This window comes from Melozone crissalis, unplaced genomic scaffold (assembly GCF_028551555.1).
Source record: "Melozone crissalis strain CALT ecotype California unplaced genomic scaffold, PUWL_Pcris_2 ptg000006l_1, whole genome shotgun sequence".
NCBI lineage: Eukaryota > Metazoa > Chordata > Aves > Passeriformes > Passerellidae > Melozone > Melozone crissalis.
Window position 1 is genome coordinate 8,513,036 of NW_026535784.1, and position 25,028 is coordinate 8,538,063.

The following is a 25,028-nucleotide window of genomic DNA, read 5'->3' on the forward strand; positions in this document are numbered from 1 at the left end:
TGCTGAACAAGCTACGATTAGCTCTGTTCGGGGTAACTGTTCTGTGTGCAGCCAGTGTAGCAACTTGTTCTTTGATGTGCATTGCTGGCAAATGCCCTGAACTGGAATACAGGTAGAATTCAGCAACACGGAATACTGCCTGTGGGAAAACTGTTCGATGTTTGACCAGGCTTCAATTAGCAATGCAGAGTGATGCCATAGCTGTAGCCTTGATTTGTTTCTGCCTGCAAAAAGGAGACTGCCTTCTCCATCAGTTTTTTTTTTACTGATTTCCAAGGAACCAGCATAACCTTGGATGTCCAGCAAAAATTCTTGCTTTGTCTTGCAATGCATTTGTGATGCTGAATAACAGAGGTTGTAGTAACAGAGGCAAGAATCATGTTCATATTTTACTGCTGCAATAGAGGAACCACATTAATACACCAAAGTTGCAAATAAAAATCAAAAGCACAAACAAATCTGCACAAGGCAGAAGGAAAGCACAACAGCCTTTGAAAGTGTATGTTACTGTATTGCAACCTGTAAGAAAAACACTTCTCATTCTACCAGTACATCACTGGCCTTCCGGAACAGGGAACACTTAGGAACATAGATAACAGCCCTAAAGGAAATGCTAAACACATCAGAAAGTAAGGACACCTCTTGAGAAGAGTAAAACAAGATTTATTTTTTTCAAAAGCTAACGGAGTAAGTCATCTTGATGGGAAAAGCAAACCCGTCTGATCTCGAAGGAACCCCAGAGGCAATGGCCAAGGGGAGATGGCCCGGCCATGCCCGGGGCGGTGAGGCGGGATGAGCCTCGGCGGAGCCGGCCGGGGGTCCGGGAGTGGCGGAGCACCTTGGGGGCCGGAACAGGGCGGGAGCCGGCCCGGGATGCAACAGGTCCCCGACCGCAGACTGCGGGCTCAGCCTGCCCCACTCGGCTCCGCTGCAGCGGCACACAGCCTATCCCGATCTGCACGCCGCTCGCCCAGCACATCCCGCCGGGGTTAAACCCCTCACGCTCCTCCTCTTCCTCCCCCCACCATCCATCCCGGCCTGTCGGGGTGGTCCTGCAGCCCCGGCCCGGGGCAGAGCCCGCCCTCCGTAATCCATGCGCGGGCGGCACCGCCACCACGGCTGCCGCGGCGCTCTGAGGCGGAGCGGGCTGCGCTGTGCTGGCCGTGCCCCGCCGTCTCCGGCTCGCTGGCCCCTTTCGACCGGTGAGTGCTGCGGGCGGGAGCGTACGTGAGGAGGGGCCCGGGCAGCTCCGGCGGGGCCTTGGGGGGCAGCAGGCGTGGATGAGGCTCCTCCGCCTTCTCCCGCTGCGGGCGGGAGGTCGTGGCCGGCAGAGCGCGGCTCCTTCCCTCGCGGGAGAGCGGCGGCGAGCGGGGGAGCTCCGTGAAGCCGAGCGAGGGGGGGAGGCGGGTGGCGGGTGGCCGTCGAGGGAGGCGGGTGCCCGAGGGAATGGGGCTGCCGGCGGGAAGGGCTCCCAGGGGGCTCAGCAGAGGCTGGGAGAGCGACCTGTGGGAGCGGCGGGATGGAGGCGCCCTGAGAGCGCGGGGTGAGGCGGGGACAGAGGAGCGGCCGGCGGGCAGGTCAGTGCTGCGGGGGGCTGGGGAGCGGACGGCGGGAGAGACGGGTTTGGCCTCGAGGAGGGAGCTGCGGCACGGCGGGGGATGCGGCCGGTCCGCGGGGAGCCAGGGCGGGTCCGCTCGCCGAGCAGAGCGGGGCGGCGGGCACGGGGTTCGCATTCGCTCCCGGGGGTCGTGTGAGGCGGCGGCGGCTGGGGAGAGGTCGGGGACAGCTGTGAGCCACCGCCGATGAACGGAGAGGAGCGGCGGGAACTGGGCGGGCAGAGCCTCAGAGATCTCCGGAGGGAGGGGAAGGCGCTCCACGGAAAGGAGGCGGAGGGCACCTGCCCGGGGCGAGGCGGGCGGTGGGGGTCGTGTGAGCCGCCTCGGGGAGACGGACGGGGATGTGCTGCCCTCGAAATCGGCTCATCAGGGGCGGGGGCTGGGGGAGCAGGGAGGCGACCCCCGGCCTGGGCTCTGCGGTGGATGCGAGCGGGGAGAGGGCCCGAGTGCGCTCCTGCGGGCTCCGCGCTCCGCACGGCAGCGCTGCGGCGGTGCCGCCCGCCTCGGAGCAGCTCCCTGAGGCGCTGCTGCCGCCGCTGCCCGCTGCGCACCTGGGCGGATCGCGCCTGCACACCCTGGCTGGCCAAGCGTCTCCTCGGCCGAGGTGAGCTCTGCAGTGAGCTGGGGAGAAGGGGCAGTGCGGTGGTAAACACGGGCTGTGTCTTGTGCGCACAGATGCAGATGCGCCGGTAAAGAAACTACCACATCGGTCGGTATTCCAGCAGAGGCAGAGCTGCGGTACCCGCGCTCCTCTGCAGTTTGCAGATAAGGACAGCCTGTTAGAGGAAGAGGTCTCTGCTGTGTAAGTAATTGGAAAGAACGTGAAGGAAAGGTTTGGTCTCAGCTGCTAGTGAGAAACGTGCGTCGTGTTGTGGTACCTTGGTGTGGGGACACGTACACAGCGCTTATCAGTTCACACTTCCCAAAAACTGCCTGTTATGGGCTGGACTTACTGTGTTTTACAGTTTTCTGTGTGATGCTGGAAAGTAATTTAACAAGGAATGATCTATGAATACTGGGGTAAATGCACCACTTAGAATAAAGTTAAATAAATTATTTGGTTAGTGAAAGTGTATTTTAAATATTTATGCAGTCAGCTGAAAATCAGACCTGCTTATACTTGGGGGAAGCATCTCACCTGGAATTTTTACTTCGGCTTGCAGGTGGCTGTGACTTGTAAAACAGAACAATTTTTTGATGTTGCTTTTTTAGTTTATTATTTTGAAATTAGTGAGAAGCTGTTCAAAGCAAACTGGATTCTGAATATTCAATTTTTCCTGACCAAATCCAGTGTTTACTTGGTTGATTTGAACGTATAGCAGGCAAGTCAGATGGGTACCAAGGCTGCCTTGTGTGGAAGATGCTATTTGTTTAGTTTTTCTCAGTGCTGCCAAGCTCTGTTCCGCAGTCCCTGGTGTTTATTTTGTTTATCTGCTTCTCAATCCTCCTATGGCAACAGGTTGCAATTGTTGGTAGGCCTAGGCAGATTTTGTAACAGAGAACTATACCTTTTTAACCTGCCAGTATCTAATTTGGCTTGCTGTGTTGAGTCTCTTGAGTGGGAAGATGGTGGTGTGGGTTGGTTGTTTTTTGGGGTTATTTTTCCATACTTAGGAGTTTCAGTCTGCCTGTAACTCTGTTTTGTGGCTGTTTTAATTTCACTTCTGGTGGTTACTGGCATGGTGGACAGGGATTATGGACTTGGATTTTCAAATGTGTGATTGAAAAAATGTAACAAATGTACTCAGAACCTTTGTGTGGGCTTGCTATGGCCAACTGCACCTACCACCATCGCAGCCCAGCCTGGTGCACTGCCAGCAGGCTCCCCCATTGAGCTTCAGCAGTGCAGCCCTGGCTGATTGAATTTCAGTGCACGGGGTTAATCATGGTTGCATCGCAGTGCTGGATTTGCATGGATTGTGGTGCTAAACAGGAGGCCAGTGCCATTGCAACAAAGAGCTGCACATCATGCTGCCTCTGAGCTCTGGTACTCACAGCTGGTGGATCAGGGAAGTTGCTGAACTAAAGCATCTAGCTCTCTCTCAGCTTCTCTTGTTAAACTTAAAGCAGAGGTTGGTTTTGGAAAATACTTTTAGTAACAGGATAGCATTATCATCTCATATCTGAGATGATAATGCTACTGTATATTTGAGTGATGGTGTTCTCCACAGGTAGTGTTTAAAAGCCCAGGAGTTATGCTTAGTGATTTGCACATATAGAATATTAGTGTCAGCCACAGAATAAAATGCAAAAGCTCGAGTCTCTTCCAAATGGACCTTTGCAAACCACACACAAATCTTTTAATTTATTTTAACTTGTTAAGTACTTCACAGGGTGTGTAGTAATGAAATTGGTAGCTTTTTTGATAATTACTGTAAGCATTTCCAAGTTTCACACAGCTTCTCTTCATTCACTGTTTACTTGAACTTGACGAGGGTTGTACTGGCAGTTCCTGTAACTCATTGACTGCAGTGATGCCACACTGTGTCTGAGGAAATGAGATGCCCACATGCTGCAGTGAAGATTAGCATAAACTGCTGTTCAGTTCTCTTTATTTGTGTCACTCCTGTGTATGTCATATCTGAAGTTCTCAGAATTACAGATTTCAGGGATAGATTTTACCTCTTTAATGCTGTTTGTCTAGCATATTTAACTACTAATAAACTTCCAGCTAAGTTTCTTTTAGATATCAAGTAAAGGAGAAATGCTGGGAGCTTTTTACATCTGAGTTATTTTTAGGTAGGTTGAATGCATATTAGATGCTCAGAGGCATCTTAAGTTACAGGTTTAGTAGTGTTTCTGCAAGTTCCTGATTATTATTATTAATGTAACCTTGAAAACATGAGTGTTTTATGTGGCATAGAGAAGAACTGGTGTCAGTCTGGAGGAACTGCCCAGTATAGATTGTATACACCATGTTTACTGTGATATATTTGCCAGCAGAGGGAGAGGAAGAGAACATGGTCATAAGTCTGCAGATTTATTGATTTGCAGGAAACTCACTTGAATTTTATTAAAGCCTGACTGAAAACTGTGTAGAATTGGAAACTTGGGTTTTTCCACTGAACATTGTTAGTTTCACAGTACAGGAAGTGTCTTTGCCATTTCAATAGTGTCCTTGTCTTAAAAATGCCCTCTTGGTTAATGCATGACTACTTACTTCTAGAAGGTGTGCAGTCATTGTTTTCCTGTATTGGGAGAACATTTTAACTACTTTATTTGCCTGTTTGTGTAATTAGATAGACTTTAAATTGTCTTTAATCTAAAATCTTACAAAAAAACTGTTGTGTGTGTACTTTATCTTCTTCTGCCCTCTCTTTCTAATATAACAGGACACTACCGAGAGCTTTGCTTTAAGACACCAGTTAGAGAAGTCATCATCTTATCACTTTCATCTTTCTCAACCACACCTAACATTTCACTGAAATGGATGCTTTTGCATCTGTTTCCCAAACTTTTGGAATCAAGGCTCAGCTACCATGTGTGAGCTTTTTCTCCTGACTCACTGAAGTGCTGCAACTTCAATACTTCAGAAATCTCCAGAAAATTCAACCTGACTTACAAAAATTGTTGAAATCTCTTTTTAAGGGAAAAAAAAAAAAGAACTGTTGCCTTTGAGTCCCTAAAATCAAGAGCCAAACAAGGTTAAGGTGATAGAAAGTGGTTACCATTTAATGAAGGCCTCTCCAGGTGCACAACACACTGACATGCATGCTGAAATTACATTGAAAATGTGCATGTGATACAGGGCTTTTTTGTGCTGTAGGGCTTTTACACTTCTACAAGTTTAGCAAATTCGCATAATGGACAAGAATTCCCAAATAGAAATACAGTTAATGAAGTAATTCCCCTCTTGGTTTGACCCCTTCTGAAGCCCCTCCCCTCCTTGCTACTAGCTGTACCTTGTTTATATCTAAAACATGAGAAATTGTCTTGAGAGGGTGGCTCAGCCTTGATTGCCAGAAGCAAGATGAGAACAGGCCTTCAGGAATTTGTGTGTAGGAAAAGCACTGGAGTTAGCTGGGAAACCATACAGCTATACAATAATAGTCCACAGAGCTATGAATATATATGAGGAATATATGTAAAAACAAAGGTGATTTTGGCATCAGAACAGTAGTGTATCAGACTTGCACAATTTTCACTGTTCTGCCATAAAGCAAAATGAATTTTTTTCCCCTAGTTATGGTCTTGTGATATTTTTTCCTGTAGGTCTCTTGAGGTTCAATAATAAACTGCAGCCTAAGCTGTTTTCACTTTTCGACCATTTCTGTGTTCAGCCTTATAGCATGATGTGCAAATGATAAAACTTCACTAAAAAGTATATTCTAGGCTGAAGAAAACTAGTCTCAGTAAAAAATTAAAGGAGGAAAATGAATATTTTGGATTTGAACTTTTTTTTGCTTTAGTTAATCTTTAAGAGAACATTATTTTCCATGGTAATAGGTGTTCTAAATTACTGTGTGCTTGTGTTGAGCATATTTCAGAGGGGTTGCTAACACAACCCTTCTCAATAAGGGTTGGATAATTGTACTAATCATAGCATTATTACTATTCTTTCTTCTTGGTTTTCATAAGCCATGAGGAAGAAGGATAGATAGGTTTGAGTGTTCCCTCCTCACTCATTTGAACAGTGGAGAAACAAAACTGCCTCGAGGTCTTTGATCTGATCCTATATTTCTTTGTTCCATGTTTTTCTTGACCTATCCTCTGAGTGCAGCACTGACTACTAAACAAGCTTGCAATGTGTTTTTGAGCTCTTGCAAAGTACTGGTTTTCAGAAAGGTAGCTGGTGGTTAACCAGAGACTGTAAAGCAGGGAGAGATTTAAGTCTCACCTTACTACAGATTTGAAGTGTCTTTAGCATCTCTTTGACCTGGAAGTACCTTGGAAGCCAAGGTGTTGGTGCAGCATTGGGCTGACTGAAGCCATGAGGTGTTTGTGTTATTTTGCTGTCATTCTCACTGGTGAATGGTCTGAACACCAAGGTGGGGATGGAAAGCTTTTCTCTTGGGCAGTGCTGCTGAAAGGGGCAGCAGGTGCTGTACAGCTGGTGCTCTCTGGGTGGGAGTGCTGTCCTGCCAGGAGCAGTGAGCTCCACAGGGCCCTGCCATGGTGCTCTGGGGGTCGGCCGAGGCGCCCCACAGACAAGCCGGGCTGAGGGTGGGAAGGTCAGTGCTGTGCTCTCTGGCACACCCATCAGGTGTGTGCAGCCTCCAGAACCAGAGAGTGGCAGCAGCTTCTCTGTCACCTTTTGTTTGGTTGGTTTTGGTCTGTTTGCTCAGACACTGCTGCTGTTGCAGTGAAATGAAGGAGTCTTCCCTGGCTTCTTGTAGATGACGACATGGTCGCTTCATTTGTTGGAAAGCCAGGAGTGTTTCTGTTATGTTTCTTAAGTAGTGGCAGATTAAGCTGATGTGATTTCATAGATTCAGAATATTCTTAAACATTTTTTATCATCCAAAGTCATCTTAATGACACTCAGCTTTAGCAAGCTGTAAATAAAAATTGTTCACTTCTCCAGTTCCTAAGGAAAGCTTTGAGATAGCTTGAATTAATAGAAAGTAATTGCTGATGCCCATTGTCATCTATCAAGAGGGTGATGTCTCGTTGGTTTTGGATTTTATTTTTGTTTTGGTAACTTTTCAGTGCTGTATAATTTTTTTCCTTATTCTTGGAAAACATTTAAGAGTATCTAGTACTGAAGGTTTTGCTGAAAGGTGTAAATTCAAGAAATACAGAGTATGACTTGTAATAAGTGTCATCAACTACAGAACCATCAGGTGGTAATTAAATGCATTGTGTAATTGTTGTGACATGACATATTGTACTTAGTCAGAAGCACAATTCATGCAATGCTCCTTTAGTTTTGTTTCCCTTGGAGCTGTATCAACGTTCTCTTTGTTTGTGAGAACTCACTGACCTGGAACTGTGCATAATTCTTTTTCCACCTCTTTCAAGTACAGTGTATGTAGTATAACATATTATTCACAAGCCTCAAAATGCTTTTCTTCCCTGTCCTGTCAGGCTCACTTTTGCAGCTGTTGATAGGTTCAGTTTCCACAGGAGGTTGCAGCTTGTCTTTGCTATTTGCTTGCACACGTGTTAATGAGCTGTGTCTTCTTTTTGCCAGAGATGTGCACAGAGTCATTTCCACGAGAGGCTGCTGTTCCACTCTGAAGGAAAAACACATTGAAGAATTGCAGGTGTGAGGGTGCACCAGCACTGTCCTGGCTAGACAGCCACTCCTCAAGTGAATGTATTGAAGATTTCTAGACTTGGTTGGACAAATACCTCTACCTCCAGTTTTATGAATACTGCTCGCTATGGCTGTGGAACTCTGTTTGCTGCTGCTGCTGTTTTGTGGAAGTACAATTTCAGAGGTACAGCCTATATACAAACCACCTCCTGGAACTTTGGATTTTGGATTTGTACCAGCCAAGACCTATGATACAGGTGCATACCATGAACCTGGGGCAATAGGAATTTTGTTTAAAATAGTACATGCATTCCTGTACTTAGTGCAGCCAAATACTTTCCCTCAAGGTAAGCAGATTTCTGTTTAAAATACAGATTTGTTATTGATGTTGTTATATTGATTTGTTATATTGAAACACCCTGTTGTTGATACCAAGGCCATAATCAGGAGGTAAAATAGATGAAGGGCTTTGTATGTAGCATGTGGTGCAGCTTGGAAATCTGTACAGTTGTGTATAAGAGAATATTTTTCTGCTAAGCATAATGGGGAGGAGGTTGTTAATGAAAATGAAGTGTTGGTGACCTTTCACAGAACTTTGCTTACATATCTCAGAGCTGTCACTGATGGGTTTGAGGCTTGTTTTTTTAACTGAAGCAGCATGAGGTAGAAGTAGAGGATAAGCTGCTTTGTATTTACCATTAAATCCATGAGAGACAGCTGAAGTTTTCACACTGTGATAAACAGTCAGATGGCTATAATATTATAAGATTTAGCCCAGGAAATTTGAAATAAATTTCATTTGTTTCCATATATGTGCATCCATGGTCAAGTTTTATGTAAGAGCAGGTCCATTACACAGCCATGTGTAGTTTCTTGTTCCTTTGAAAGCTGTCAGGTTAAAACTTGAAACTGCACTTGTTTGAATGAGACTTTTTTTTCCCTTTGTTTCTTACTAAGCTGTCCCTTCTAAAGGATAACTTAAGATGTTGGAGAAGTGTGTGCAACTTTATTGAGGTTGCATTGATTAAAAGGTGCTTTTGGAAATTGTGGATTTGGTAGTTTTATCAACTTAACTTTTCAACATGCTTTTTGTTTCACTTAGCTCTTAAACGTGCTGATGCTTCTGTATAATACTGGCATTTAAAATTGCATCAAGGTGAACCTTTAATTAGATATAAGAATGGCTTTGGTTTGAAACTGATTCCTTTTGATGGTTTAGCTGCAGCTGTGTATAAAAGGTGTTTCTATTGTTTTGTAATACAGTTTTCAATTTATACATTTAAACTTTTAATAATATAAGGCCTAAATTCATTAGTGTAATGGGTCTATATGATATAGATATACACATCTATAGATGATATAGATACACATATCTGTATACATATCTATATGATATCTGTGAACTGCTGTTTGCTTGGATTTTTGACATTTCTTCGTGCATCTCTGGCATAACTGTAGAAGAATGACCTCAGCTGAACTTGAATGAATGAATTCTATTTAGGCAAAAGCTCAGAATCTGAGGGGTTAACCAATAGAATATTATTCTGCAATGGGCCAGAAAAAATGGCCTTTGTGAAAACAGGCCAGAAAAATGGCCTGTTTTCCTGCAGGATGTGTGTTTTGAGCAGATCTTGCACAAGGTGTAATGAGGGCAGTTGCATGAAGGTGACAGTAATCTCACTTTTAGGAGGCACTGTTTCCAGATACCTCTGCTTCTTTTGCCTCTTTCCTTCTGTTAAATGATCAGGTGAGCTATTTGTGTCTCGGTGAGACCTGATGGTGAGGATTGCCATCTGCATTCAGCTGCTGGAAGCAGGCCTCCACTCTGCCTGAAGCTCTGCTTGGATATTTTGTTCTCTTACGTTTGTGGAAACTTGATTTCACTGAGACATTTACTGTGTTTTTATATTACCAAGAATTTGGTCTGTAGTCTTGTATGTCAGAATTAATATCTGATGTCCTAAGAATGTGAATAATTAGTGAGTATAGACTTTATGGTCAAGGTTATTTTCTGGTGGGACTGCTCGTAGTAAGTTCTACATCAAGTTGGTATTGTGAACTCCAGCATTAAAGAAGTAAAGAATTTGTTCTTAGCTTGTAAGCTTTGAACATCTCACACTTCTCCCTATTTCCTTGAAGATACTTTTTGCCAAATCAGGTGTTTTCAGAACTTTGCCTTTGCTATTTGCATTAAGTGAAGTCATGTTCCCGTGGCCCCACATGCTGCACTGCAAAACACAGATTTGGCAGATCATGTCAGTTTGAGTCATACCATTTAATTGGCTAATCCCCATAATCTCTTTTGCCATATGCTGTTCTATTTTCACATTCACTGTATTAAAAGTGCAGTCACATATTTAAAATGGGCGTTTTGTTTTGGTTTTGTAAAATTGAAATAGAGTTGTTTATTTTCATCTCTGAATCAGAATTATGATGACAAATGGGCACAGAAATCAAGCCTTTTGATGTTTCTATTTCAAACTTCATGGTTCTGGTGGGGCTGGTGCTTCAGAACAGTTAGCTCCAGGATGATGCCCCAATCTACTGCATATAACCACAACATAGAGAAATACCATTTGTGTGCAAGCCTTGGCAGCAATCACTTAGACCTTTGATCTTGGTAGTCTTAGATTTTTTCCTAATATTTGGGAGTACTCAGTGTTCAATTTTCCAATGTGTTAGTACTCTTAGCTGGGAGGAGAAGTGATAGGATTGTCTAATTGCATGTAGATACTCCTGCCTTTGTAAGTCATCTTCTGATAGTGCTCTGATGGATAACATCCACAGTCCTTCAGTCCAAAGTATGCCCTTATACTTCATGCTTTTATGCTTTATACTGTATAAATATATACTATATATTTATATATATACGCTGTATAAATATATATAGTATATATTTATACATATACTATGTGCCTTTATGCTTTATTATTATGTTATGATAAAAAAAGATTTTAAGTAGATGAGAGTCTTTGGGAAGTGTTAGTCTTAATTGCATGCTGCTAAGACTCAGCAGTTGAAAGGAATCACTTAAAGGAAAAAATCAGTCAAGAAATATTTTGTGAGATTTTTTTTTCTAGTTACATCTAGATAAGTAATTATTTATTCCCTTCTAAATTTGTTCATGCCATCAAGTTTGTGGAAATATAACTTTAATCTAAGTTTAGATTCAATAAGTAAGTTATGAATCAGATTAAATATAGTTCTCATGTAAAATACAGTAACAGAACCAGGGCAAGGAGCTGTAAAGCCTTTAAGATTTTTTAAATTGCTGAATCTTTAAGACCAGTGCTCTTTGGATATGGCAAGGAACTAGCTCAGAAGAGGTGAATTGGGATATCTGATTGCAGTGCTTCAGTGAGCCTAAATAGATTCTGCTTTCAATTCCACCAGTCAAATATTTTTGTACTCATTACCAGCTGATGCAGTGCTGTAAATGGGAATGAGTTAGCTCTTATGCAGGGAAGCAGCCTCCACTTTGGTTAATGATACACCAGAGTGGGAAAGGCTGGCCACTGGTTTGCTACCTGAGGCTCAGTGGGTGACTTTAATCTCAGTGTGCCTTTGTTCCTCCATGGTAATGGTTGTGCTGCTACTCCTTTTATTGGGGGCTGTTTAGGATAGAGGCATCATTTTCCTTCTTGTTAATAACACAACTCAAAATAAAGAGATGATAATAGGAAAATTACAAGCTGCTTCTATCACTTAGCTAAGAAGGAGGGCGTCTAACAAAACGGATAATCTGTTTTTCTTACATAAAAATTCTCATAAACTGTAGCATTGATCTATTGATAAAGTTGTCACTGCATGGTTGTGAGATGGTTCATGTCGTCTGTTGTGCTGGAAACCATCAGATATGAACTTGGGATGGACAGGGCATGGTCAGTACGATGCTGTGGCTGCTGTGAATTATTATAGTTTTGTCTTTGTTCCCATGCAAACAGTTGTTAGTTGTAATAAGAGAATGTTAATCTGAGTTTCCAGTTGTCAGCAGGCTGTGCCCAGCAAATCTTTGGCTTCTCAACTTGTGTCTTGTAATAAAAATATGAAGCCTTCACAAAGGAAAGAAGCAGAGAATAAAACTCCTGCTCCTGTTTTTAGGAGAAATGTGACAAAAACTTACAAGCCTGTTTACCTTACCCTACTGTAGCTGAACATACTGCAGAAAAATGTTACGCGTTAAGTTACAACTGCTTTTCTCCAGCTTCTGACTTTTCCTCTAGATAAGCATTTCTGCTGAAGCAGGAGTTCAACTTTGATGTAAAAGTCAACTGTTGAATGCAGGTGCATTCTGGGCAAAAGACAGTGTGAAGAGTTAAATGTACTGTTTGCTGTGGGGAACAAAACCAAGATGATTTTTAGACCTGGACTAAACCTCTCAGTTCTTTGACTGCAGAATCTTGTTTGCTGAACAGTTTTATCAGACTGAGGATCAGAACTTGTCAGGTTCTGTGTCTGACCCCGTTTGGTCTTTTTCTCCTCATCTATTCAGCCTTTAAAGCAGCTGCAGATTGTGAAGTTCAGCAGGTTAGTCTTGTGTTATCTCAGTAATAAATCATATGAATGTATTCAGTAATTAAATTATTTCTGGATATTTTCAAGAAGAAACCTGTAACTTGATGTGAAAATAAACTGTATCTGTAGCTAGTATAGCTGTTACAGAAAATGCATATGCAAAACCCTTTTGTTTTGGGCAAGTTTGATGAGCTCCTAGGATACTGACTGTAAATCTATTGGCTGTGTTGAGGCTCTAAAGCAAGTAATCAAAACACTTTATCACCCCCTCACTTAAACTTGGTAAGGCAGAATTACTTTGTATGTGCCTGTGTCAGTCTTCTCTGCCTTCTGTAACTAATTCTTCAGTGCTCATTTTTATTTAGTTTCCTGTTAATAATAAGTCTTCCACAGCTCCCCTACAAGAGCAAATGTGTCTGTCTGGATGTTGGAGCTAAGCCCAGTTATTTGTACATGGCAGTGCCCTTTTAAACTTAAGATTTTTCCCAGGAATGTTGAGCATGTCTGCACAAGGTGAGAGGATTGTGAGAGGGGATTGTGGTCTGGCTCTGACTCTGCTGGTGCTACATTCCAGCACCACAAGGTTTTGCACAGGTACCTACAGCCATTATAACATTTCATAAAAACATAGTTTAGGATATCCTTTTTTCCAGTAGTGTGAAGACTCAGTTTTAGTTTGGATGTGATAAACTCCTTTTTTTGTGCTAGTGTTTGATAGCAACTCCCTTATGCAGGTAGGTTAGTTTTCTCAAAGCTTACATCCTGAATCTGGGTTGGGAGCACAGGTGGAAGTGGTGCAGGAACTGGGAAGAGCAATCTGCCCATTAGTAAGTTAGCTGTTGGATTGGCTCAGTTCTGTTGTCAAGTGACAGTCAGTGCCTTCCCTCCGTCCCTCTGGTGTTTTTCCACAGCTGTGAGTAGAGCTGTGGTGTGAATTTAGAATAATGCCTTAAATGTGAATATCAAAAATGCAGGTGTGACAGGTGCACTGCAAAATGCAGTGACAGGTGTTATATACAGTGGTGGGATAACAGTGCTCCTTTATTTGGAAATAGAGGTATACATTGAAAGAAATTTCTTGTATGCAATGTTGGAAATACTGGGGAAGATGGAGCAGCAGGAAGATATGAGATAATTCAGCCTCTTCTTTTCTCTGCCCACTCATATGCATTTAAGGAAATAGTGTTTAAAAAAAATCACTGCTCATTTTGTGTTGGGAAGTTAAGAGCTGCTCTGCTTGGTGACATGCCCATGTAAGCCAGGAGCAGTCTGAGAACATTTCTGAAGCAGATTTAAGGCTGGCTTTTTAATTTTCTTAGGCATCAGAAGAGTAATTCTTTCCCCCCTGATTTATTCAGAATGGCAGAGTAACAGATTGCTTGTCAAAAGGACTTTCTGTGGGCAGGGACGAGACAGGGGTTTTAGGGAGGGGAGGCTTATATAGATGATCTGCTGGAGGTTACCACAGAAAACTACAATTGCAAAGGTTAAGGCTTCTGTGATGCCTTCCTGCCCACTCCTTCTGGATTATGTAAGCAAGGAACCTCCTTTGCAGACAGGCATTTTAGGGAAAATACGGAAGTAATTTGTTAATCAGTATAGCATAGTTGATAATTTGACATTCTTGTTCTTTATGTCCAGCTGGAATTCTTTCTCTACAGTATCCTCACTGCTTGCCCTGATCTGGTGTAATTCTGTCTGCCAGCTCTGCCTAGGAGAAAAAACATGCTTTGACAGCAATTGGAAAACATCAGTTCAACTTTACAATTTCCACACTTAGGACAGAAGGGAGAAACTAGAAAAAACAAACCTCAGGTAGAGCTTGAGGGCATTGGGTTACTTTCCATGGGAAGGGTACTTGAAAGTGGCATTAGCACAGATGGCTGTGGTAATTCCTGCAGGGTACCTCAGACAGCCATGCCTCTTGGAGTTTAATAATAATCAGAATTAAAGAGGCTTGTTGTGTGCTATTCAGCTCCTGCTTCCCCAATCTGAACTGCCTTCTCCCCATTCCAAATGAGGCAGCCACATGCTTTCTGCCTGTGGGAGCATCTCTGGCCAGTGGGTTGGGCATGTTCTGTGTGGAAACCTGCTGATAGTTGCAGCATGGACAATCCTTAAAGCTGTCCTGACCCTGTTCTGTTTGTGGATGTTAGTGGGAGACACAAGGTACAGCCAGAGGGCTGATCAGCATTCCCTGCTTCAGTATGCATGCATATATACATACATACATGTGTATGTATATATCTGGGGGTATGTTCTGGGTGCAACTAAATCCAGGAGTGCTGAGTACAAGGAAGGGAGGGGTGTGAGTACAGGGTGGTATTCTGAATGGACATGGCCTTGTTTGTCATACTAAGTAGAGTCTTCATTGGTGGAGTTTGCATTTTATTTTTTTTTTTAAAGCTGAGGTACTATGTTCTGGAAATTCATTTATTTATATAATTAGCACTGTTGTACTTTTAGTGCCACTAAAAGCATGATAGCTTGTGTGAGACTTGCAGAGCATACCTGCAGCACCTCCTATAGTGAGAAGTGGGACAGAACAGGTTTTGGATCAGCCACGTTGTCTGGCACCATGGATGAACCTCTTGGAAAATCACCAGCAGCTGCAGACATCTTCTGGGTTTTCAGGCAGCTCTGCTGAGGCACCATGGTTTCCCAGCTCAGCAGTGGCCACTGCTGTGCTGTTCATCCTGCCTCTCCATTTAATTTTTACAGGCTTAGCTATCCACATAGTGCTGAACCTCATTCTCATTTCTAACTTACAGCTCTGGAACTGATGGGGAGAGAAGGGGAGGGGGGAACATCACTGAATTTATTGGAATTATGTTTGCACAAGCTTCCAAGGGACTTCTCAGTTCTTTCATCATCTTGGCTGCTATGAAGCATTTGGAGTTAATCATATGAAATACTGTACAGAGACTGCCTGTTATTGGAAAGACAGTCATTTGAGCTCTCTTTTCTTTGTTACAGACCATCATAATAAGATAGCACAGCCTAGCACTATTATATTCCTCTGGTGATTTGCTTAGGTGGTTGTTCACAGAAAAATAAACCCTAAGTCCTGTTCAGTGATGGCTTTTTCTTGAATGATGTCAGCTGAAGTAAGGACAGCTTGATGGATCTGTGCAAGGAATCTTTCCACAGTCCTGCTGCTCAATTTTCATTACATTGAAAATGACAATCAGTATTTTTTCCTCTCCCTTTTTCTAATTATTGTTTTTGCTTCTCAAGATGGTGTGTGCAACTTTCAGATTGTAACCAAAGTGGTGCCTTTTCCAAGTGAATATGCAACATTCAAAAGTTGCTGGAGCAAAATAAATGTGTAAATGTGAATTATACTTTTAACAGTATTGAAATTTTCCATATATGTATTAAAGCTTTTGAGTGTACTTCTTCCTTTTTCCAAAAGTGAGTTATCTTCGTTAGAAGAGAAACCAGGTGCCACAAATGTCAGTGTAGTTTAAGCTGAATAATCTATCAGTATACACATTTTAGTGTAAGCCTGGCAATTATAAAAAAGCCCCACAAACCTACTTTTACATCTTTTTCGATAAGCACATAAATTTACCTAAAAACACTTGTGTGATTAAGTTATGACTTGTATTGCATCATAACATAGTCAGGATCTTTCTTTTGACAGAAAATATACAAAATTATTTTATTTTGGTGAACTTCAAAATGTGATTAGAGTTGTGAATGTGAATATTGCTACTACTTTCAAATATTGCTTTGGCAGTTTAACTCAGCTGAGAGATGCCTGCACCTGTACCAAATAAATCCAAGCATCAGGCCTAATGAGCTCTCTTCAGAGTAGCAATCTTTGCTTTTGCTTTGATTTTTGAGTGCAGTGGTGGTCTCTGTAGTACTTTGATTTTTGAGTGCAGTGGTGGTCTCTGTAGTACTTTGAAGCAATATGTATGCCCCAGTTACCAGACGTGTGGAAATTTGTGGCTCTTGCAAAAATGGGGAAGTGGAGAAAGGGACTTCTGAGGAGTCTCAGGGAAGCTGCCAGAATGGCAGTCACTGAGGTAATCTGGTCAGCAGGTCTCCAGCATGTCATTCTCAATTAATTATCTGTGTTCATATTTCTGACAATCCAAGTTATGCAAGAGAGGATTTTCTGTGCTTTCCTCAGTTTGCAGCAACTCCTGAGGAGATGAAGGAAGAGAAAAAATGTTGTTCATACAGTCCAAATATTTACAACTTTGATCACCAAGTCCATTATGTGCACAATCCCAACCTGTGCAGAAGTTGCTGAGCCTGTGCAGCGTGCTAGAGCAGCCAGACATACAGTGCACCAAGTAAATCTGCCTGTAATCTGCTGTAAATCCTTACCAGATGGTGCCTAGGGAGAACTTGAGGTAGCTACTGCAAGCAAAGCAAGTGGCAGAAAATAGCTGTCATGGCACAAACAGTGTGCTACAGAAGTTTTGTTGCCTTCAGAAAAAGAGAGAATGTACTTTCTGTGTGGAAGACTTCTTCAAAGCTTTCAACTTCATTTTGTGTCTGCGTGATGCATGCAAATGCATTGCAGCCTCCTAAGGAAGGATTTTTCTAAAGGCTTCTGTTTCTTTTTTCTTCTTCCAAAACTTCAGCAAGAACAGAACTTCCTTTGTAGCAAGGAACAACTAGAAAGCCCCTGCAAAGGTTGTTTTCAAAGGAGAAATCTTTCATTCCATGCATCCTGTAACGGTCGATACTGTGGCTGTTCCTTTTTTCCTTGGCCAGGCTCTTTAACGTTGTCTGTGAGTGTCAGTGGAGAGCAGAATGTGCCTAAGGAGAAAATGTGACTGTGCTGAAGAGTAACCTCAAGTTTGGGGCAGCTGTGTGGTGTGAGGATTTCCTGTGGAAGTCCTTAAAGTACCAGTTTGCTCCTCCTAACTACTAACTTCCATTTTGGGGAATCGGGGACCTTTTTCTTGTGTGTGCACTAAGTTCATTAACTGTAACTTTTATCTGATCCACTGCTGTATAATTTATTTCTTCAATAGACTAGTGTTATTTTCTGTTAGGAAGGGTGTAAAGGGAGTCACCTTAATTTCACATTCCAGTTACCTTGGAAGCTTTGCTGCCATGCAGTTCCTTGTCTTCAGCAGTTCCACCATGCTTGGTCCTACCTGTGCTCTGGCTAAAGCTCTCCCTGTTAGGCCATTTCTGAGGTTTCAGTCCTGCTCATAGCTTTTCATCTCCTCATTACCTCCTTCACATTGCATTTCTGCTGTCTCCCATATCCCTGCACTGCATGCAGTGTAATCTAAGGTGCACTTCTAGGTCTGGTAGCTTGTCTTTGCAGTTATGAATAAAGCAGCATGCGCTTTACTAATCTGCTTAGACCTTAAAAATGTATTTATTGTGTTTTTGCTTGTGTCATATTGTGTGTTGTTGAATTTTGTGACAGCCAGAGTGCTGTAGGACAACAATATGTAATTAAGGAATGCAGAGTCAGAGAATGGGAATGGACAGTGGTCATGTTGATGAGAGGAAACTGCATGCTGAAGGCATGAAGAGGGTGACAAGGCAGATTGCCATAGCAGATGACAGGTTAAAATACTTAAGCAATTTAGTATGTACTTGTTGGATTTTGAGGTCCATTCAAACAAGTTTTTCTGGGCATGGTGTAATAACAGGTAATAGGGCTTTATTTTGCACATTAGTGATGAAGTACAGCAGTGAAGTTCCCTTCTTAATTGTCTTTTTCTCTTGTCCCAAAGGCATGGTGATTTTTTGCTCATTATTTCTTTAATGCGCGTGAATAGATGGTTAACAGAGAATTTCCTTTCCCCACCTCTGTGATGGAAATGGGTGATGATGTGCGTGGGCTACTGAAGGAGGGAAGATCAGTGTGTTGCTCAGGAGTTGTGCTCAAAGGGAAGAGGGTCAGAATTGCCTCTTGAAAGGAACAAGAACGTGGAAGCTGAACCAACCTGATGTTCCCAGTAACTCAATGGAAAGGAAAAAAGTGAATTGTATATAGAGAGATTTTGCCTAAAAAGAGGGGGAGAAGTTGTCTGAGGAGGCTGTTTTTTTTTCCTTAGTTTTCTTCTTAAGGAGAGGGGCTATGTTCCAGGGCTGTCTAAGGAAAATACTGTGAAAAGGGGAGTGAAGCTTTTCAATCTGAAGTTGGAAAGGAATAGTCTGGACTATACGAGTGGATGCCTGGATTAGATTCCTTATCTGTGCACCACAGTGATCTCTGCTGTGTGGGAATTGGGAAGATCTCCTTGTCTGTGAGACATCCCACCTGTCCTGCAGAGTGAGTTTTCTCCCTGCTGTGCACAGAGGGGACAGAGCACGTGGGGTGAGCAGAGTGAGTGTGTCAGCACCTCCCTCTCTGCAGTCACCAGCCGTGCATGGTGGATCCTGCACTGCCATCAGCCTTGCTGAGCTCTCACCTTGCCCTGCAGTGGGACCAGAGGGGAGTGATGCTGTGGGATTAGGGACAGCAGCAGTGAGCAGAGCCCTCATGGAGGCAGGGACAGTAAAGGGGACCACAGCTAACCTTGGATTACACTAAAAAGGAGACCTCTTCGGTGGGAGCCAAATCTAGCCATGGTAGAGGCTATGGCTTGAGGCTTTGGGGAAACACCAAAGCCCCATTCAAGTCAAAGCAAGTGTTTTAAAATGTCAGTAAACTGAACTTGCTGTAAAACTTGCTTTGAGATACCTAGAAGGTTTTTGTCTCTGATAAGTCTGAAAGACTTTCCTGGTTTTCTTGGCTTTGCAGGAGATATTCATTAGTGTGACTCATAATTAAGAAAAAAACACAAGTCTGAAGTAATTTTAATTCATTAATGTCAGGCTAATTGACCTATATTCAGAGAGGTTCTGAACTGTTCAATGTGTATGTAGTCCATTGACTCTATCTGTTATAGATAGACAGGAATGGACTGAAATATTGTTTTATGCATAGAATGAGATAGGAATAAAGTAGTTACTAATTGATCATTTGTATTATCTACATAATTCTCCCCTGTTGTTTGGAAAAAATCTTATTGTAGTGCAATATGAATGCTTCAGTCATACTTCTTATTGGCTTGTTTGAAGACCTTTCTGAATAGAAACCTAATATATTATATCATGTATAATTCTCTAATATATTATATTTGTGCACAAAAAGACATTAATTTCTGGCATAATTTGATTAATGCTGGAGTTGCACTACATCTGAACTGGCTCAGTGGAATTTTTTGAGTGAAGTGAAAGCATAGCATTCCCAAAGGTTTTACTCCAGCTATTTTCCTGTCACTAGATATGAAAAGCTTCCTTGGCAGAAGAATTTGTAATTAATTTATGTTGGTACTTAATTGCCAGACAGATTATTTTTAAATCTCTATTATTTTTGCTATCCCTTTCTGTAGAGCAGTTCTAAGAAGCACACTTAGTGATAACCTCATTTTCCTGCCAGAGTAATGAGGTATTTGGTCTATAGACACAGCACTCTCGCAATGCAGGAGTTAGTGATTATGTTTTCTTAACTGGAGATCCTCAGAGGTTCTTCACAAATTACATTGGCACATTAAGAGTTCATCTGGCTAGTTAGATTTACTAGGGCAGATGGCATTTTGCATGTGTGATGAGAGCAGGAAGGATTCAGCAAAGCAATAATGTAATTAGCTGTGTAAATGAGCCTCACAAGGTAAATCTCTTTAACCCCAATGATAAAATGTGTTTTGTGCTGAAGCTGTGGATTACTGGTCCTGTGAAACAATGTGTACAGCTAGTCAAGCCAAGATTTCAAGAGTAATCCAGTTAATTTGGAAATACAGGACACTGCTTGTTGTCACACCTTCCTAACATTTTCTGTTTGAAACAGAAACAGGCCTCAGGATGGCACTTTGCCATAACACCAGAGAGAGTTGTGTGGAGTTACCTGAATTCTTCAGTTGTAAATAAAAGCTTATTTGAATGCTAGAGATGAGATGTTCCAGCTAGGGAGGAAAGATGCTTCATAAAAGCAGACCAAAATCCCAGGCTGAATAAAATGTGAGTTGAGCTGTCTTTTCACTGTGCTGCCATGAGCAGTGTAGCCATATGTAGCTGCTGTTTACACAGTACCTGGCACAGGATGTTCCCCATTTCACCCTTAAGCTCTGCACTAATAACTGTGATTATCATCAGTGTGCAATAAAATCTGCAGAATCACAATGGTTGGGTTGCAAGGGACCTTTAAAGATCATCTGAGCAGGGAGGATTTTGTGCTGTGAATTCACCAAGGCCTGTTTGTGCCTGCAGGTATGTGAGTAGCTGCAGGTAATCTCACATTCAGTTCTAGCCCAAAATATTTTTATGGGAATATAACTTCCACTTTTCATTTGAAATGAATCAAATGGGGATATGTCTAACAGTGTTGATATTGAAAGCTATTGAAATAATAAATTCATGGTAAAGACTGGTCAATCACTGTGTGCTGCCTGGTTAGAAAAACACCCTGGAGCATCATGTTACTTCTGAAAAATCACTGCCAAGTAATCTAAGTAGTGAATCTTTATTCAGCAGGGCAGTCTCACATTCTGTAAAATTAAGGGGGAAAATGGTCTGTAGCAGCCCTTGAGTCGTGCATGAAACCTGTGCTGTTCCTACTATTGAATTTACTCAAACCATGTGGGAACCTTTTGTAACAATTTTCAGGCTTTCTTGTTTATTAACCTAAAGATGTTTTACTTTCTGATGAATAAGCTTTAGAGTCTCTAAATTCCAAAAAAAGGTATGAAGTGCTATTTTCTGCATGAGTTTGTTACAGTGTATTCAGGTAGACTTCTGTCATTTTTTTGCTCATAGGCTATAAAATACAGAAACAGTATAAATAAAACTGTGAATCAGGAACACTCTGAGCAATTTAGGCATATCACAAGAAATCAGAGCAAGTTTTGGGTTGATTTTTTAAGTATTGTCTCTTTTGCTTGCAAACCTGAGTGGACATGGCCCTGGGTAAGCTGTGGGGGTCACTTGTCCTGGGCTGGGAGCTTGGACTGGATGATCTGAGGGCTCCCTTCTGTTCTCAGTTGCTCTGTTTCTCTGGAGTAGTTACTTTCATGTGCATAATGTGTACCAGCAAAGGTCCATAAATCTGTGTGGGTGTGGCTGGGTGTTTATACAAGTATGTAAAGCTCCATGTAACATGTTTGAGGGTCTGGGTTTTTTTAATGTTTGACTTACTATGGGGACAGACACTCAACTGGGAGAATGGGTAAATGCCTTCAATTTTTATTTAACGGGAAAAGTATTTTTAATATTTTCTTGGACCAATTCTCAATAGTAGGAAATGTATCAAGTACATTTTTGTCAATAATAAAATCTTGCTTTCTTTCATGCTTCCTGGCAGTGTTTTCACTACTGTACCAAATCATTTATAATGGAAAGTCAGTATGATTGCAGGATAACTTTGGAATAATTCACACTGGAGAGAACCTTCAGACATAATCAAGTTCAACTGTTTTACAAAGCAAGATGAACCTCAGAGTTAGGAGTAGCCTGGAAATGAGAGCAGGTTGCTGGGGGCTCTTCTGGTTGCCTTGAGAGCAGCATCAAGGAGAGTGATGCCACAGTCTTGGGCACTTGGCTCCTGCATCTGATCCTGCACACAGGCTGTGCTGCTTCATTCATGGAGAATCACAAAAGCTTTTCCTTTTTATTCCTTCCTATCACATTCTAATTGAAGCTGGACAGTTTCTCATCAGTGGCTGTCAAACAATACTAAATAGTTGAATCAATATGTTAACAAGAGAGTTGGTTTACCCCTTTTCCTGTATGCTGAAAGCCATCTAGCTGCAAAAATAATTTATTGTGTTTATTATTTCATGCAGCCATATTTCTTAAATTTATTTACGTGGCATAGAAGTCAGCAGGAAGAAAGAAATGTTACCTCTGCTGAAGAAGAAAAATTTGTCTAACAACCAGTGTGAATTACATCTTTGGGGTTTGTGAAGTTTTGCCTCACTTAGATTTGCATCTCCTTGTTACTGAAACTTTCAGAGGAGCACAGATGCTGCCTGGGATGGTCTCCATGCAGGGGGGACTCTGCTGGTCCCAGTGTGAGAGATGTTCCAGAGCTGCAGCAGTGATCAGTTGTGTGTTGCCCATGCAGTGGTGTGTGCCTTTTCTTTCAGCAGTCTCATACTCCCAAGATGCAGAGTGTGAAAGGAATTGCAGGGATCATAACTCTTTTGTGCTTCCCAGGTGCTTATTCTATGGATGTTTTGGTTCCATTTCTCTTACTATGGGATTCAGCCTTATCTTGTACTTTATGTATGGGCTTTCCAAACTGAGGTTGCCTCAGAATAGAGTCCTTGCTCACACACCACCAGCACTCTGAGTGTTTTGGAATCTACTCCCTATGCCAGGAGTGATTTGTGGCTTGGCACTTCACTGATGTATTAACAGATTTTTGTTTTTTAATTGGCAGTCTTGCTGGCTGCAGCTCCCTTGCTGGGACTACCTGCCTTAGAGCAGGAGTTGGTGCTTTGCTGTTGTGTGTTTTCTTTTCTTGGACAATTTTCTGTGAGGAGGTCTTCAGGATCTCTTCCATCAGTCAAGTCCATGTTCCCACTGTGGGGTGTTGAGGAGGGAGAGCTATGGACACTGCTAATTTAGGGATTTGTTTTCCTGAGCCATGTGTGGGGTGAGAGGAGTGAGATCACAACCCTGTGAACTCCCTGAACTTGTAGCACTCCTTTATGAGTGCTACAATAAATTCTGAGAGGCCTTGTATTTTTGGGAGGTGAACAGTCAGTTTTACACCTTCAGGTCCTTTATGGATCCCCAGTTGGGTAATTACTGGGGGTTTTTATCCTCCAGCTGGAGGTTGTTTATTAACTCTGTTAATTTGCACGTGGGGAGACTAAAACAAGACGACAGTAGGATGAAGTCCAGCTCTGTATGAGCATAGGGTGTAGAGTTCTTCCTTGAGCTGTTTGAAGTGTAGTGTTTGCCTTCCTGACGTGCTTCCTGCTCATCAGAGACCAGAAGTTTGGTCAGTTATTTCTCCTGAACATGCAAACACTGTTGTTTTACACTGCCTGGCATGGAGCATGCCCAGGGGCGCTGGTGCTTCTCTGAGGCAGAGGGTCTGCAGGTCTGGTGCTGCCCCTCTCCTTCGAGTGCAGGGTGACGCACAAGTGGCTGGGAGCCACAGTTCCCAACTTACCTTCCTTAGGGTTGTCAAAACCTTGGTAACAGTAGGCTGGTGGTGTCCCAAAAAGGGGATCCATTTGTTGCAGCTGCCAGGGTTTACTGAAGGTGGCACTAGTTGTGTTAAATTCCTGCCTTTTTTTGTGATTGCTGTAATTTTATGTGTTTTGAGTAAGTTAGAGTGAGTGTTGGATCAATGCACAGTAAATAGTCATGTTAGGCTTTCTGATTTGTTTTGGTGGTGTTACATGCTTCCTGTTGATCCTGGGATCAAAAAATAAAATACAGAAATAAAAAGTGGGAGAAGGATTGGGATAATGTCAGCAAGATAAGGATCTTCTTTGCACCCTTGAGTCAAGAAGTCATCATTGGCATGCTTGTTTTGCACATTATGTATCTAATGCTGTGTATATCATATGTGTATGTGTATTTATGCATGTATGTACTTGGCATAAACATGAAGCAAGACTGATACCCAAAACATTGTCCAGGTAATTGATACATATGTGATAAACTTTTAATGATTTTATGGTACAGAGGAAGACCTCAGACAAACCTTCACTGTATTTTAGTAGCAACTGAGCTCATAAAACACTCAGTTGATTAGAAAAGTTGTTACTATACAGATTTATGGGGACACTTACATGCTTGTCTATGCTATTGATTGCTGTTCCTAATTTCATCTTGCCAACCTACCAGTAAAATTAATATTATTCTCTTTCTTCCGCTTTTATAAAATATGTTGTTTAAAACTGTGGAATATTCTTGCTTCTTTTCAGATCTCATCAGAAAACTAGCACAGCAGCAGTTTGGAAATACACAGGGCGATTATCAAAAGGTAAATTGTCTGTGTGTATCTGCATAAAATAATGAAAATTATGACTTTGAAATTCGGGTTTTTTTCCTAAACTAGGAGTTAGTACTTTAAAAGTATATGAACAGAATACAAATATGGATGTTTTTTTAATAATAAGTATGTTTTCCTGAAAAATGTAAGACCAGTTATAAAGAAAACTCCACAAGCCATTGTAAAGAGACTACTTGTAGTTAAAGATGACTTAAAAATTCCAGCTGTAATGGGATTGTTGCACAAAGACTGATGGCTCTTTGTATTGAAAAATCAGTTTGTATTTCAGAAACCTTAGAGAGAAACATGACTGCTTAGCTCTCATGTAAGCTTCACCTATTGTTTTCAAAAAGCTGAATTTGTATTCTAAATATACTATTTATACATTAGCAAGAAGGAATGGAATGTGCATCAAAGTTTGGGCTGTTCTGGAGCATTGTTCCATTTCTGAATCAGAAGTTGAGTTTCTGCAGTGGGAATTGAACTGTGCCCAGGCAATGGACAAGTTCATTCATATGAGTGACTTGCTGCTGGTGCCCACAGTGTGGTGTGCCCATCAGCTCAGACACTGAGCCGTTGCTGGGACCAGGATGGCCTGACTGGTGCTTCTGGGTCTTCCCAGCAGCTCATCCCTGTTTCTCCAGTAGCTTGATAAGCTCTGCATGACATCCTGGTCTGTGGGTTCTGTTGTTATGCTGCATCAAGTGACTCTTTCTGA

The 25,028-nt window shown here is 42.2% G+C and overlaps 1 protein-coding gene across 8 annotated transcripts in view; it reads left to right on the forward strand.

Annotated features, from left to right (window-relative positions):
* Positions 1–1,073: 1,073 nt before the first annotated feature.
* The window catches only part of PROM1 (prominin 1), a 61,191-nt gene continuing 37,236 nt past the window's right edge, over positions 1,074–25,028 (forward strand). For 4 of the 8 annotated variants that reach the window (XR_008484005.1, XR_008484007.1, XR_008484008.1 and 1 more), the window contains exons 1-3: positions 1,074–1,202; positions 7,750–8,162; positions 24,243–24,301. Coding sequence is in view for 4 of the 8 variants with exons in the window: in XM_054290917.1 (XP_054146892.1) it covers positions 7,943–8,162; positions 24,243–24,301 (279 nt within the window). In the remaining 4 variants the exon portion in view is untranslated. The remainder of the gene's footprint in view (positions 1,203–7,749; positions 8,163–24,242; positions 24,302–25,028) is intronic. The other 4 variants (XR_008484006.1, XM_054290883.1, XM_054290894.1 and 1 more) reach the window with 2 other exon arrangements.